The sequence below is a fragment of the Ipomoea nil genome, unplaced genomic scaffold (genome assembly GCF_001879475.1).
Source record: "Ipomoea nil cultivar Tokyo-kokei standard unplaced genomic scaffold, Asagao_1.1 scaffold1576, whole genome shotgun sequence".
NCBI lineage: Eukaryota > Viridiplantae > Streptophyta > Magnoliopsida > Solanales > Convolvulaceae > Ipomoea > Ipomoea nil.
In genome coordinates this window covers 4038948-4052701 of record NW_017618004.1, presented here as the reverse complement: position 1 = coordinate 4052701, position 13754 = coordinate 4038948, and the positions used below count along the sequence as shown (strand labels likewise).

Genomic DNA, 13754 nt, shown 5'->3' with positions numbered 1-13754 from the left:
CTTTGTCTTCAAAAAAAAAAAGAGATGAGGACAGTGATGTCATTTCACAAACCCAACCTTTGTGTCATCTCCAACGTAGGTTCGTGTACAGAACTCCAATAACATATTGACTAATTGATTTTCGCAAATCGCACCGGCAGTCACCTTTCTTAGCATCACCGACCAATCAAACGCGACAGTTCTCCTTCCCTCGTCGACCAGAATCCAAGGATCTATGGTGTGGATCGCCGAATGACTCCGCTGGATCACATCCAAGGTAATTGTAGTAAAACCTTGTAAAATATAAAAAGTGAAGAAATGTTTTTGGATTATCGTTAACAGAGCTTTTAGAAGTTGGAGAGAGAGAACACTGCCTTGATTCTCCGAAGCCAAACAACGGTTAAATTTCCATTTTACTCCTTGCCCCCTTCGACTCAGAGAGAGAGAGAGAGAGAGAGAGAGAGAGAGAGAGGGAGAAAGAGAGAGAATCTCAATCTGTATTGTGTTTGGACTTGTAATGGTTGAATCTGAATCCGACATTTTTTATGAAACAAACAATCTTGGAGACGATCGCTTTCATTCTCGGATGAAGTGAGAACAACGTGTGATTAGTTTCTCTTCTTTGTCCGATTCGATTTTGTTGCTCTCTACATATACGTATATTTCGATTTGGATTTAGCGGTGGTGCTTTGTCCTTTGTTTTTTGGGCCGTTGATTCCAAGGGAGGGCGAGAGAGACGATGAACAACGGTGGCGATGGTAGTAGCGGAGGAGGAGGAGGAGGAGGCCTCACGGCGCCACCGCTGCCTCTCGAGTGGAAATTCTCACAGGTGTTTGGTGAACGTACGGCAGGAGAGGAAGTTCAGGAAGGTAAAGCCTCTTTCTAGCTCTCAATCTCTGCTTTATTGCCTTGAGATCCGAAGTCTGTTTCGTGTCACTGTGTTGATTTAGGGCTCGATTTTTTATTTTTGATCCGTTTTCTGCTCGTGAATTGCGAAAATCTTAGTTGATTAATTAGTAAGTTCGTTTTTACCATTGGCAATTCAATTGGCTGACTTGCATGAGCATTTCTATTCATCTGAAGGAGATATGATTAAAGCTAAAGCTAAAGCCAATTGAGTTTACTGGTAGTTCAGTTTTGTTTGTTTTTCTCTGCATGAGGTTTTATGATATTTGAGATTTTTGGACTTCTGTCCAGATCTCGTTGATTGTATTTCACATGCTTGAAGAGTGTCTGTACTTTTTGTTGATTGCTGGAGTATGCCAACCTCTTATTTTTTGACTAAATTTTCAAGCATTAGTGGTTAATTGGTAATTTATGCAGACTTTGGTAGTTTAATATAAATGTTTTTTCGTAGTTGGTTAATTTCTTTCACACATTGAACTGTCTATATTATTAGTAAATGTTTGGAGTAAATTGTGAACTGAATTGGTGGTGGCTATGGGCTTACCCATTACAGTATCATTGCTTCCAGTGTATAGCTTGTGTGCATGGACATTCTTTTAGATTGGTGTCCTTACCTTATTGCGATTCTGAGTAATGTTGAAAGACAATGTGTGCCTTCTCATCCTTTTTGCATGAAATGATGCAAAACTAACAAGGTCAAGATGCACACCCCTCTGTCGACTTATTGCCAGAAAATCTGGGTAAAAAATTGAAATGTTGTCCATTTAAGCATATTTCAATACTTTACCATTGGACTGAGCAAAGCACTTGTGGCATCATAGTGCACAACAAAAATTTAACTGATATATTAATCTTAAAATGTTACACCGATGAAATCTTCTTTTCTTAAAGTGTTCCCAAATTGGTGACAAGTATAATATTTGAGGCTTTTCAGCACTACGTGAAATTATGGGTTGTATCCCCTATCAGGTCAACATAATGTGACAAATAGAAAGTACAGATTATTGTTCATGATTGACTGTTGGTGGACCAGATCATATAAAAATTGAGATTTAGAGTTTGTTAATGGCTGCAGTATTCTGATCCTTCCCAATAAGAGTAGTCTTCACTGGAGACATTTATCTTATGACTTTAGTGCAAAGCTAAGAGGCTATATTCAGAGAATTAAATTCTAGAGTACCCATCCACAGTATACAAAATTTGTTCCTTGGGAAATTTTGTTATCCACGTTTTAGTATTGGCAAGTATTGTAAAAAAAAAAAAAACTCCGTACTTGAATTCTCTGGCAATTCAGTATGCCCTTGAAAGAACTTTTCTTTCAATCTTCAGGTTCACTTAGTTTCTGATATATGCATTTTCTTATTCGTTACTTAAATTCATAGAAGACAGGCTTCTGATGGATTAGGACATGAAACTCAGAGTTTCTGTTGAAATTTCCTCTTTTCCCTTTGGGATGACATTCTTTATCTTTGCCCAACAGAAGTATAGGGAATGTCCTCTCCTTGTGTTGGTGAAACCTTGCCATTGGTGTAAATACTATTGTTTCTCCTTGGCATGTTTGAACGACCTACAGTCCTAATGAAGGAGTTTGGTTCCCCTTAAGTAAGGTCTTGAGTTCGAACCTTATGAATTGAGAAATAGGTTGGGCCGAATAAGGGACATTAGTAACTTGACTCCAAAAGGAATTAATGTACCAAAAGAGAAAATTGGAGTAAATACTGTAAAGCTTCATCTTTTATGCTATGATGAAGTTGCATGCTGAAAAGCTGCTTCTTGGGTTTTCTTTTGAATGAGACAGAAATAGAAGTTATTCAGTATCCTTGTTAATCTTATTAATGTACTGAGAGAAAGTTAAGTCAATTTCTCTTATTTCAATTATTGTTGCATGTGTAACCAAGTGGTCTAAGCTGTATGCTTTGCTAGATTGCTGGACATTTTTTTGTCTTGCTCGCTGACATGGTCATGCTTATGAGCTTAAAATAGAAAGCAATTTTTTCACATTGAATTTGAAAGTAATATGCTAACATGGCTTGATAATACATTTAACTTACCCTTTTTACAATATTGTTGGGTGGCCTGTAATGTTTTGGTATCATTTATTATGCCTTATTTTTATAGTTCTTGTGACTGCTTTGTTGATAGTCTTGATGTTTTTTGTTTTCTTCATATTTGCAGTTGATATCATATCTGCCATTGAGTTTGATAAAACTGGGGACCATCTTGCTACTGGTGATCGTGGGGGAAGGGTTGTATTATTTGAAAGGACTGATACAAAGAAGGTAGGGTTCTGCAATTTGGCAGATCATAATAGTTACTAAAAGTGGAGAATTATTGACTACTGCCTCTTTTCTTTTGCAACTATAATTTTTAGCATGTTGGAAATCAAAGAGAGTTAGAGAGGATGGACTATCAAGTTAGTCGGCATCCAGAGTTTCGGTACAAGACAGAATTTCAAAGCCATGAACCTGAGGTACACACATCTGCATTGCCTCACCTCCTTTTTGATTTTTTTTTCCTCCCTCTGCTCCCTGTGGTATGGAGCAAGGATATTAGGTTAACTGTATCATGCAAAAACTGTGAGTATGGTTAACCTAATTTGTATTGTCGATGATAACATATTTGCTTCTTCTTCTTCTTCTTCTTCTAATTCAATAGCTTATGAACTATTAACTTCCTGAAAACCAAGAGCCAAATCGGTCTAATCTATTATGGCATTATGAATTGTAAAGGGAGATTAGGTGGTCCATTTGGGCAAAAAGATGCTTGCACCGTTGCAGTCCAAGACCCAGCACTTGGCACTGCTTGAATCATTTATGATCTTCTTCTGTTGCTTATTTGTTGGTTTTCAAGTAAAGTTGTAATTATGTCCCTGTTTATTGTCATTCAGTTTGATTATCTCAAGAGTTTGGAGATTGAGGAGAAAATTAACAAGATTCGGTGGTGCCAGACAGCTAATGGTGCCCTCTTTCTTTTGTCCACCAATGATAAAACTATAAAGTTTTGGAAGGTATATTATTTCATTCTATTTGATGATCAAGATTTTACTTCTCTTTTAATTTATTAGACATGATGATAATTCATATGATAAATCTTGCATCTCTGACTTATTATTCAAATTTCTGTTATTGGTGGTTTGCCGGCTAAATGTTCTGAGTTGATAACTATTTTTCTCATTTGTTCAGGTACAAGAGAAGAAAATCAAGAAAATATGTAATATGAACATTGATCCTTCCAGAGCTGTTGGAAATGGCAGTGTTGCTAGTTCAAGTATTTCTTCAAATCCAAAATTGTGTCTTGCAAATGGTGGTTGCACTGATAAATTATACAGCAATTTGAATGCGCTTCGTTTACCTACGGTAGTTGCACTTGCCCCAACCGCATGATGTTGCATATCTATGGATTTCCAGTTGCATGTAGAGTCCTGTTTATGTTTTTATTTAAAGAAACTTGGGAAAACCTTCCTATTTGTCAGTTCTGCACCAGTCGTGTTTCTTTGAGTCCAAATCTGTATCTTAAACTGTGTCTATTTTATCCATCCATAGAGAGGGAAAGAAGTGTCAGCAAAACATTGTTATATGTATTTGCCCAACTATCAAGTGAGAAAATTAATCTGGTATAAAATATTTTCATCATTGAGAGAGAGAGAGAAGAAGAAGAAGAAGAGTGATAATTAATTATGAGGAGATGTGAAGCATAGCGGCTGTATCTCTCTCATTGAACACATTCAATCCTCGCACCAAAGTGAGTGAATGGGCTAGAAGTTTTCTATTTTCTTTTAGTAATAGGAAGTTGAATGTGTGCATTTTTGCTACTTACAAAAAGAGGCTTTGTTTATTTACTTGTGGACTTATTTGTATAGCATTTTATATGTGCATGCACACACATTAACTCTCATAGGGGGCGTAAGTTCATTATTGTTTATACATACATTACTACGTGAGTTGTTGCTTAGATTTTTCTTTCAAATGATCTCTTTCTTTAGTTTGTTTTTCTTTAATTTCCTCCCTCTTCTATTTTTCACAAAACTTAGAAGTACAATTTTTAGGTTACAAGCCATGAAACCAGCCTTGCAGCAAGATGTAGAAGAGTTTATGCTCATGCCCATGACTATCACATCAATTCCATTTCAAGTAACAGGTTAAGTATCTTTATTCTTATTTTTTTGATCCAGGTTTTATGCTTATTCTGATTTTTTGAAAAGTTATGCTAATTTCTTTCACCTTTTTGTCATTAGCGATGGTGAAACATTTATATCAGCTGATGATCTCCGAATAAATCTTTGGAACTTGGAAATAAGTAACCAAAGTTTCAACATTGTTGATGTGAAGCCAGCAAATATGGAAGAGCTAACAGGCAAGTTCCTCTTATTTTTATTTGAATTTCCTGTAAAGTTTAGTTCATTTAATTCTTTGCCATTTTTTTTTTATTTACAATGCATTAGGACCAGTTCAGTATCTTGGAAAAGTTATCTAGTTTTCTGGAAAAAGAAGAAAAAAGAAATTGCAGAAAAGGGAAAAAGTTCTTTTTAAATGAATTGTTTTGCAATTTGGAAAAGAAAGGTCCGGTTTCCTTGCAAGAGCACATATGAACCTTCACTCATGACTACTCACTTATTGCCAATATCCATCACATCTCCTACCCATGACTAGTTTACCATTCTCACTACATGACTTGCCCCTTGCTCAAGTTGGGTGAACTTTTTAAGAACTTGTATCCACCCCACTAGGTGTGGGTACTCACCATGCCCTTTTCAATAATTCATTTAAAAAAAAAATTAAAATCTAAATAAATTGCATAGACTAAAATTTAATATTCATAAGAAAACTTACATTAATGTAAAACACTTAAATATAGTTTAACTAATTCAACTTTGTAAAATTTAAGAGTGATTATAGATTATGAATATAAATTGTTTCAAATTAATTATGCATTGTGGGTTGGGTAGGGCAATAGGCGGTTAGTGTTTTCAAAACCCACCCCAACCCCCATTTGACTATTTGAGGCTGGTGAAAATTTTGGCATCACTCACTGTCACTTCAGAAAACTTGACCCAAGAAAGTCGCGTGCGTGTGGATACCCATGGCTTGGGTCAAAATTTCCATCTAATGACCACTAGCCAGTACAATTATTGTTGTCACCCACTTCCACTTGTTACTATCATCACTATTCCTAGCCATCCATAATCTGTGTCCACCGCTATCACCCGCCTTTACTATTAACCTTCAATCTATCCACCACTACTGTCTACTGCCTTCCACCACAGTTGTTGATAGGGTGGGTGTTGTTTGGAACACATATGAAATTCAAATTGACATGGATTTAGAACCAAAGTATCATTTCAACTTGATTTTTATAATGACTTTCAGGCCACTTAAAATTTGTTGATAGCTGAAATAATTCAAGTTGACTCGCCATTCGAATTAAATTTACAATCTAAAACCTGAACTCTATTTTTTCAATTTGGTTTTCAGCTAATTGAGTATTCAGATATATAAAATAATTTTGGATTACACCCAATCTGGCTCAGGGCTCAACCATATCCACTACCACTGCCACCAATCACCCACACTGTATTTTATATGAAGAATACATTCGAATTAAATATGCTTTTATATTATAAATTGGAAGATAATCCAATCTGAACTTGTTTGAGTTGTTTCCAATTTTCCAATGGAAAATGAAAAGTTTAAGGGAACTTTTGAATCTGAGCATGTTTATCATGTTATGATTACTGTATTGACTTGATTGGTTAGATATGCAGATAACAACTAGGAGAAACTTTGTACATATGCTGATATGCAATGAACTTTTAGGCTTTTCGATTTATAAGCTTGCTTTTGTGTGACATATGAAGATTTAACTATATTATTTTGTTATTGCAGAGGTTATCACTTCAGCCGAGTTTCATCCAATCCATTGTAACATGTTAGCATATAGTAGTTCAAAAGGATCAATTCGTCTCATTGATTTACGACAATCAGCATTGTGTGACTCACATTCTAAATTGTGAGTACCATTTTTGCTGCTGGTTGGCAGTTCTTCTCTTAAATCTGTCTTCCTGGATTTGGGATCCATCAACCATCTCTGATTTTTGTTTAAGTTCAGCTATGGGCATTAAAATGGTCCAGTCACATCTAAATTACTTGTGCTTGCAGGTTTGAGGAGCATGAGGCACCTGGTTCAAGGTCTTTCTTCACTGAGATAATTGCATCACTTTCTGATATTAAATTTGCAAAGGATGGAAGATATATACTTAGTCGTGATTACATGACTCTCAAGGTTGTGTTCTTTTTGCTCTCTGCATGCCCCTCACGTGTAAATGTTCTTAATATCTGTGATTGGATGATCTTTCATTTAGGGATGCTATGTCTTGTGCTCTTTTTTTTTTTTTCCTTTATTTTGGTGAAGTTCTATAATTTGTGCTAGTCTTAGCGCTGATTAATCATTATTTGCTGACACCCTCTCACTTCTCAGTTATGGGACATAAATATGGATTCTGGTCCTGTTTCAACCTTCCAGGTTCATGAGTATCTAAGACCGAAGGTGAATTACTTATACATAGAAAGCAATTTGAAGTGTCTTCTTCCTGTGATTGGGCTGATTGTACGGTTTAATTTGATGGCATGCAGCTATGTGATTTATATGAGAATGATTCCATCTTTGATAAATTTGAGTGTTGCTTAAGTGGTGATGGCCAACGAGTAGCTACAGGATCCTATAGGTATCCAAATTATCTTTACATTTTGTATAGATCTCATTATTTATCCCCCCTTTTTCAACATCTTTTCCTGTATTTATCAGTTTATCTAAATATTTGCTTTGCTTTCAGTAATCTGTTTCGTGTGTTTGGTTGTGCTGCTGGAAGCACAGAGGCAACTACACTGGAAGCTAGTAAAAATCCCATGAGGTATTTTTATTGACATACATTTGCTTTGGCAAATTTATTTATTGTGATATTGCAGTATTTTGTTGTTTATGACAACTTTTGACAATGCTTGTTCAGGAGACAAGCACAGACGACCCCTTCAAGGCCTTCCAGATCCCTAAGCAGTATAACTCGTGTTGTCAGGCGAGGTCTGCAATGTTGTATAATATATATTATTTCATGCCATTACAAGTTTGGGACATGTAACTTTTGTGCAGCTCTATTTGAAAGGGAAACTCAAATGTTGTAATAATTCATTTACAGGAGCAGAAAGCCCAGTTGTAGATGCAAATGGAAACACATTTGACTTCGCAACGAAATTGCTCCATTTGGCTTGGCATCCAACTGAAAACTCAATTGCTTGCGCTGCTGCAAACAGCCTGTACATGTATTATGCGTAAGTTGCACAGGAAGAGATACATTTCTTGGTTAGCTTTTTTTGTGGTTGCGTTTTGAGAAGGGCCATATTTTGCTACAATTTGATGCTTTACTGCACACTTCCGAGTGTTCCTCACTGATGCGAAGCACATGCTCTCAAGTTTCCAGTTCAGAAGTGACTGAAGAATTAATGACAAAGCAATGCTATTGATCGTATTAGTCTCCTTTTCCCTCCTTACTGTCTTATGCTTCACTCTCTCCCTTTTACTTTTTTTTTCCTTTTACGGTCCTCACCCAAAAGTTGCAACTCTTCTTACTGTGCTGTTATTGGAGTTGGGAAAAAAATTGTCAATTGTAGCTCTCCTACAAGAAAAAAGAAGAAAAAAACAGAAGAATGTGCAGAATTGCCACTAGTTTAGTTAATGTAGATCTTGATGGGAAGGAGCTGCTGCTAACATGCAGGGCATTATGCTTGACTTTGGGATAGCATTAAAATTTTTTGTAGGATAATTTTAGTGTGCTTTTATTATAGATTATCAACTAAAGTAATTTTTTTTACTGTTTTTTGTAAAAGAAATTACAAGTGCTCTGGAATTCAGTTACCTGTACTTCTTCTGCATGCTCATTGGTAAAGAAAGGATGTTAGTGGTGAATTTTTCTTTACTTTGTGAAATAAATAGACTCACCTGTGTTTGCTTCAGTTACCTTTTCTTCTGCATCACTGGTAAATAAAAGATGCCAGCTTTTTTTGATTGTTACATGGGAATGCAGGGATATTTGCGTTGGTACGGGCAGTACTAGGATGTTGTACAATGGTACCATCAAGTTAAAGGATATATTAAATCCTGTTTGGTTTGCGAAAAATATTTAAGGGAAAGTGAAATACCATGGAAAGAAATCATCATGAAAATTGATTCCATTGGTTTGTGGAAAAGAAATTGTTTGAGAATATTGATTCTGTTGTTGGGTTGGGGTTGAAAGGGTAATAAATAATGATAGGTATAAAGATTAAAATGTTTATGGAAAATAAAATATTATCTCAAAAAATTTTTTTTTCTCAAAATTAAGAAAAACTTTTTCCTTGTAAAACTTTTTCTATCCAGTCAAACATGCTCCTAGTCTTGGAGTCATTGTCATCCTTAGCTATTGTGATGGTGGTAGTTACTGGTTAGGTTTTTTCAATGAGGATAATTGAGAGTCATTCTCATCCTTAGATATGGTGATGGTGGTGGTTACTGGTTAGGTTTTCTCAATGATTGGAAATTGAAGATGGTGAATTTGGGGCAATAGTAGTGACTATTAATGTGCATAAGTAAATTGGACGGTATGAACTTAGAACGAGTGTAATGATTGTTTTGAGTAAACAAACAATTGCATCATCTGGAAAAACAAAAATAGCATAGCTTTGGTGAAAAACAAAAAATTATGTATGCATTAATTTGATATAAATTTATATCATTTTGAGGTAAATCCATATTTCAGTCTAAACTAGTATTGTTTTAACTTATAATCGTGAATCTAACATGCATTGGTTTAAGTCCAATTCCAAAATAAAGAGAAGTCAATTTCTTAAGTTTATGTGAAGAACTTAAAATATATCATTTCTTATTACAAGAGAATAAATGAGTTTTAAATTGTTTCAAAGATTTTTTTTCACCAATATTAATTGGAGAAAAAAATAGAGTTGAACGTCAGAGGTGGTAGCAAAGAGTAGCACAATAGAGACAATTCTATTATCATTAGAACTGTTAAAAACTTTAAACTATATAAAATGAATCAAATCAGGACCAAAAACTAATTTGTGTCTATTTTAGTATTATTTTTTGCTTTCAAGATTTTTTACTTTGATGAAAATATGTGTTTTTAAAGTAATATCAATTCTATTACAAAGTAGTATATGTTCAACATACTTCGAAATTCGATTGTATGACCTTCCTTCAAAGAGAGATACATAGGTGCTAACCGAGCACAAAGTACTTGACAAAATATGTGTTATTTTATTTAAATTTGAAACTATAGAAAATGAATAGTTTAACAAGGCTGGTGACATTAGATAGGTTTGATTGGTATAGTATCCTCATGACACTGTAACTTGGTGTTTTCTATTAGTAAACTTGTTTTCCTAAATTAGGGTGTTAAGTAGAAAATTGAAGAAAAGCTTTCCATTTCTTAGTTTTGGAAAATGATACAAATGAACACAAACCTATTTTTCACTTTTTGTTTTTTGTTTTCTGGACAAATTTAAAAAATCTCTAATTACTAAACATACCGTACTGACCTACTTCTCTACTCAAGAAGTAAAATGAACAAATTGTTAGACAAATATATAAACATGCTGCGGTAGAATTAAAAACTTGAGTCGTCTTATTGCCCGGTTTATAGCTGGGCACGCAAGAACTCTCAAATTTTACGTGAAAAATTGTTTTTCTTTCTAATAAATATTTCTCTATTCCTCTCTTCAAGAAAAAGGGCAAGAATATTTATATAACTTGATTTGGACCAAAATTAGCCTATATTGAATTAATTCATTAATTAGCTATTAATGTATTAATCCAATATCGATAACTCCTTATCGAATTGTTACAAATATCATGCAACATAACTCCCACACAACAATTGTTTCGAACCAGGTAAAGGAAATTGTCAAACTTGGTCAAACTCATAAACCTAGTTTAAAATGCATATTCAATATTCTTAATTTGAAGTCCAACTACTTTATACTCTGACCATAGATTATTGTTATTGGTGAAAAAAAAATTAATTTTCAAACTATATTCATAACTTTGGAGAAAAAATAATAAAAAGAAAAAAATTCGAATATTTTTGAAAACGTTTTTGTTTCTCATTGTTAAGAAAAACGTGAATATGAATTAGAATATATATTTTTTCACTTTTCAAAAAAGGTGAAATATGTCGTTAAAAGATTCTTTTTGCGCAATCAGGTAAAAGGTGAAAATCAAACTCTAGAATGTGCAAAACTTTTTTTTTTTCCTACTGGCTGTCTTACAAGTCAGCAATTTATTATGTCAAAGCACATCAATTTTTTATGCTTTTCACTGTTAGACAAATTCTTATTGTTATTATACTTAAAAATTTTGTCTAGTAATAGTTAAAGATAACTATTCGGACATACCATAATTAAAACTTATATTAACGGATAAATATTCGGGCTTATTGAACATTTAAAATTCAGTTCAAATTTTATGTGTCATATCGAATCATCATAATTATATCCACCCCTTTGGCAATTCAAAAGGTAAAAGTTGTCAATATGTATATATGGTAGACTACATCTACATATTAAGTTATTGATAGGTTTTTAAAAATAAATAGTAACGTGTTTTTGCTACATATATACACTAGCGTACATGTAAAACTATAAATTGTGCACATTTATCCTCTACTTCTCATTTCTCTCTCTTTACTTTTTAATATATACTCTGTAATATGTTTAAAGTTTCAATTGATATCGGTGTCTCTTGTACATAATAAAATCAGTAGTACTAAAAAAAAAAAAAATTGTATAGTGTAATATGTAAAAAATGTCGTAGTATTTGATAAAATCGTAAATTATTTTTCAAGAATTTTTGATTTGTATTTAATGCAAAAGGTAGATATTGATCTTGATTTTTATTAGATTTTATATACGGAGTATATGTAAGTAGTTTTCAAAAAATATATGTAAGTATTAATTGGTGATGATGTGGCGGCCATCGATAAAATTGAGTTGTTGCTCTTAAATGAATTGTAAACGCAGCCCCTTTATGAATTGTCTTCTTGTTCGCGACTTCCCAACTGCAATGGGCTAAAACTCCACCAGAAATCTGAAGTCAACAACAACAATCACACAAAAACAATCCCCAAAACTTGTTTTCTTCCTTCAATCGCACCCCCAAACAGGAAATGTTAAGCCCAATTTGATTGCGAAGATTCAATATTTTTCCGCGTTTTAGATCAGAATATGCAAGACCTACCGCCTTTATACCCTCCTCCTCCTCCGATCAATCCTCAATTACCGGAGCAAGAGCATCTGAAATGCCCCAGGTGCGGCTCCATGAACACAAAGTTCTGCTATTACAACAACTACAACCTCTCCCAGCCCCGCTACTTCTGCAAGAGCTGCAAAAGGTATTGGACTAAAGGCGGCGTTCTCAGGAACATCCCCGTCGGCGGCGCCTCCCGGAAGACCACCAAGCGTTCGTCTTCTTCTTCTTCTTCTTCCGATGAGAAACGCTCCTCAACGACGTCGTCTTTGCCCTCGTCAACGGCGACGAAATCGTCGTCGTCTTCTGCTCTTCCCGGTGCCGATGTGAACGGGAGCCTTAATTCGCATTTGGCGTTGTCGATTGGGGGGCATTCTGGGGGTTTCCTAGACAGGTCGGGTAAGCATTTAGGCGACCCGAGTAGAAATTCTGGCTCTGGGTCGGGCTCCGATTGTGTCGACAATGGAGGCAGGAATGGTGGCCAGCTGGCCTGATCTTACTATTTATGGATCACCGGGCCCCACCTTCCAAAAAAAAAAAATCATAATAATAAAAATTGGAAATATATGTTCAAAATCAAAATTCTGTAGTGGTCTTTCTATTTTTATTTGTTGTCCTGTATCATGTATGATATCACTAGTCACTACTAGTCTACTATATTACTGTTGTAGAATTTACTGTAATTTCTAATTTTAGATTTAATGTTAATTTTTATATTATAATTTTATTTTTTACTTTTAATTATTTATTATTTATTTAATTTAATTTAATCATTTGCTAATTACCAAAATGGTCTAGTGACTCTAGGGGCATGAAGTGGTTCTCCCAAATAGAAGATCATGGGTTCTTCCATAGTAGAAATGAATAAATACTACATTATAACAAAGTTAATAATACTAAAAAAATCATTCAACAAATCATATTCAGGACCTAATCTTTCGATTTTAAGTCGTTATATCGTGTGCACCGTGGTAAGAAACGGTGTCGTTTCTTTAAGTAAAGAAACGGCTCGCCGTTACCGTTAACGGAACTGACACTACAGTATATCTAAATTGACACTGCCTCACGACAAATGAAACTGCAGTTATATCAAAATGATACTGTAGTTGTGGTGAAATGAAACTGAATAACATTTCACATATTTGAGTGTATATTGTACAATGAAGCTGTAATTATATCAAAATGGTAATGTAGTTGTATTTTAATAAAACTATAGTGTCTATCTACTATACTAATAAGAACCCAAAAGAGTTAGGCCTATAATGGGTAGAAAAAATGACGGTAACAGATTTTAATCAAATAAATAACTCAGATTAATTAAAAGATTGATCAGATTTAAATTTTACACTAAAATTTCTTAAAATACCCACACACCGTTACTAATTCCGTTAAAATTTTAAGAATTGCCGTTAGTTCACCGTTAACTTACTCATTGATTTCAATAAAAAAAGGTCTTAGGTTCGAACCTCATCCCAATCAAAGTTGGCATAATTAGTACTCTATTTTACTCTTATTAAATTATATAAATAATAATTTAGTAGTTACAACAAAAAATAATACATATGCATTTCTTTAATTTAGAA

At 34.2% G+C, this 13754-nt stretch overlaps 2 protein-coding genes across 2 annotated transcripts; both read left to right on the top strand.

Moving 5' to 3' along the window:
• The first annotated feature begins 302 nt into the window (after positions 1–302).
• LOC109190751 (serine/threonine protein phosphatase 2A 55 kDa regulatory subunit B beta isoform-like) lies at positions 303–8878 on the top strand. The gene is made up of 14 exons (XM_019341333.1): positions 303–848; positions 3061–3164; positions 3257–3355; positions 3773–3892; positions 4068–4241; positions 4931–5022; positions 5120–5238; positions 6768–6891; positions 7041–7164; positions 7360–7428; positions 7515–7606; positions 7715–7792; positions 7889–7959; positions 8075–8878. Exons 1-14 carry the CDS (start codon positions 719–721, stop codon positions 8209–8211), a joined length of 1533 nt encoding a protein of 510 aa, XP_019196878.1. The 5' UTR covers positions 303–718; the 3' UTR covers positions 8212–8878.
• Positions 8879–12149: 3271 nt separating this feature from the next.
• On the top strand, positions 12150–12665 carry LOC109190346 (dof zinc finger protein DOF1.7). The gene has a single exon (XM_019340811.1). It carries the CDS (start codon positions 12150–12152, stop codon positions 12663–12665), a length of 516 nt encoding a protein of 171 aa, XP_019196356.1.
• Positions 12666–13754: the final 1089 nt, after the last annotated feature.

Coding starts and splice junctions, on each gene's coding strand:
- LOC109190751 (XM_019341333.1), top strand. CDS start 719: ATGAACAACGGTGGCGATGGTAGTAGCGGAGGAGGAGGAGGAGGAGGC. Junction 3,893..4,067: donor AAACTATAAAGTTTTGGAAG/GTATATTATTTC, acceptor TCATTTGTTCAG/GTACAAGAGAAGAAAATCAA. Junction 5,023..5,119: donor AATTCCATTTCAAGTAACAG/GTTAAGTATCTT, acceptor TTTTGTCATTAG/CGATGGTGAAACATTTATAT.
- LOC109190346 (XM_019340811.1), top strand. CDS start 12,150: ATGCAAGACCTACCGCCTTTATACCCTCCTCCTCCTCCGATCAATCCT.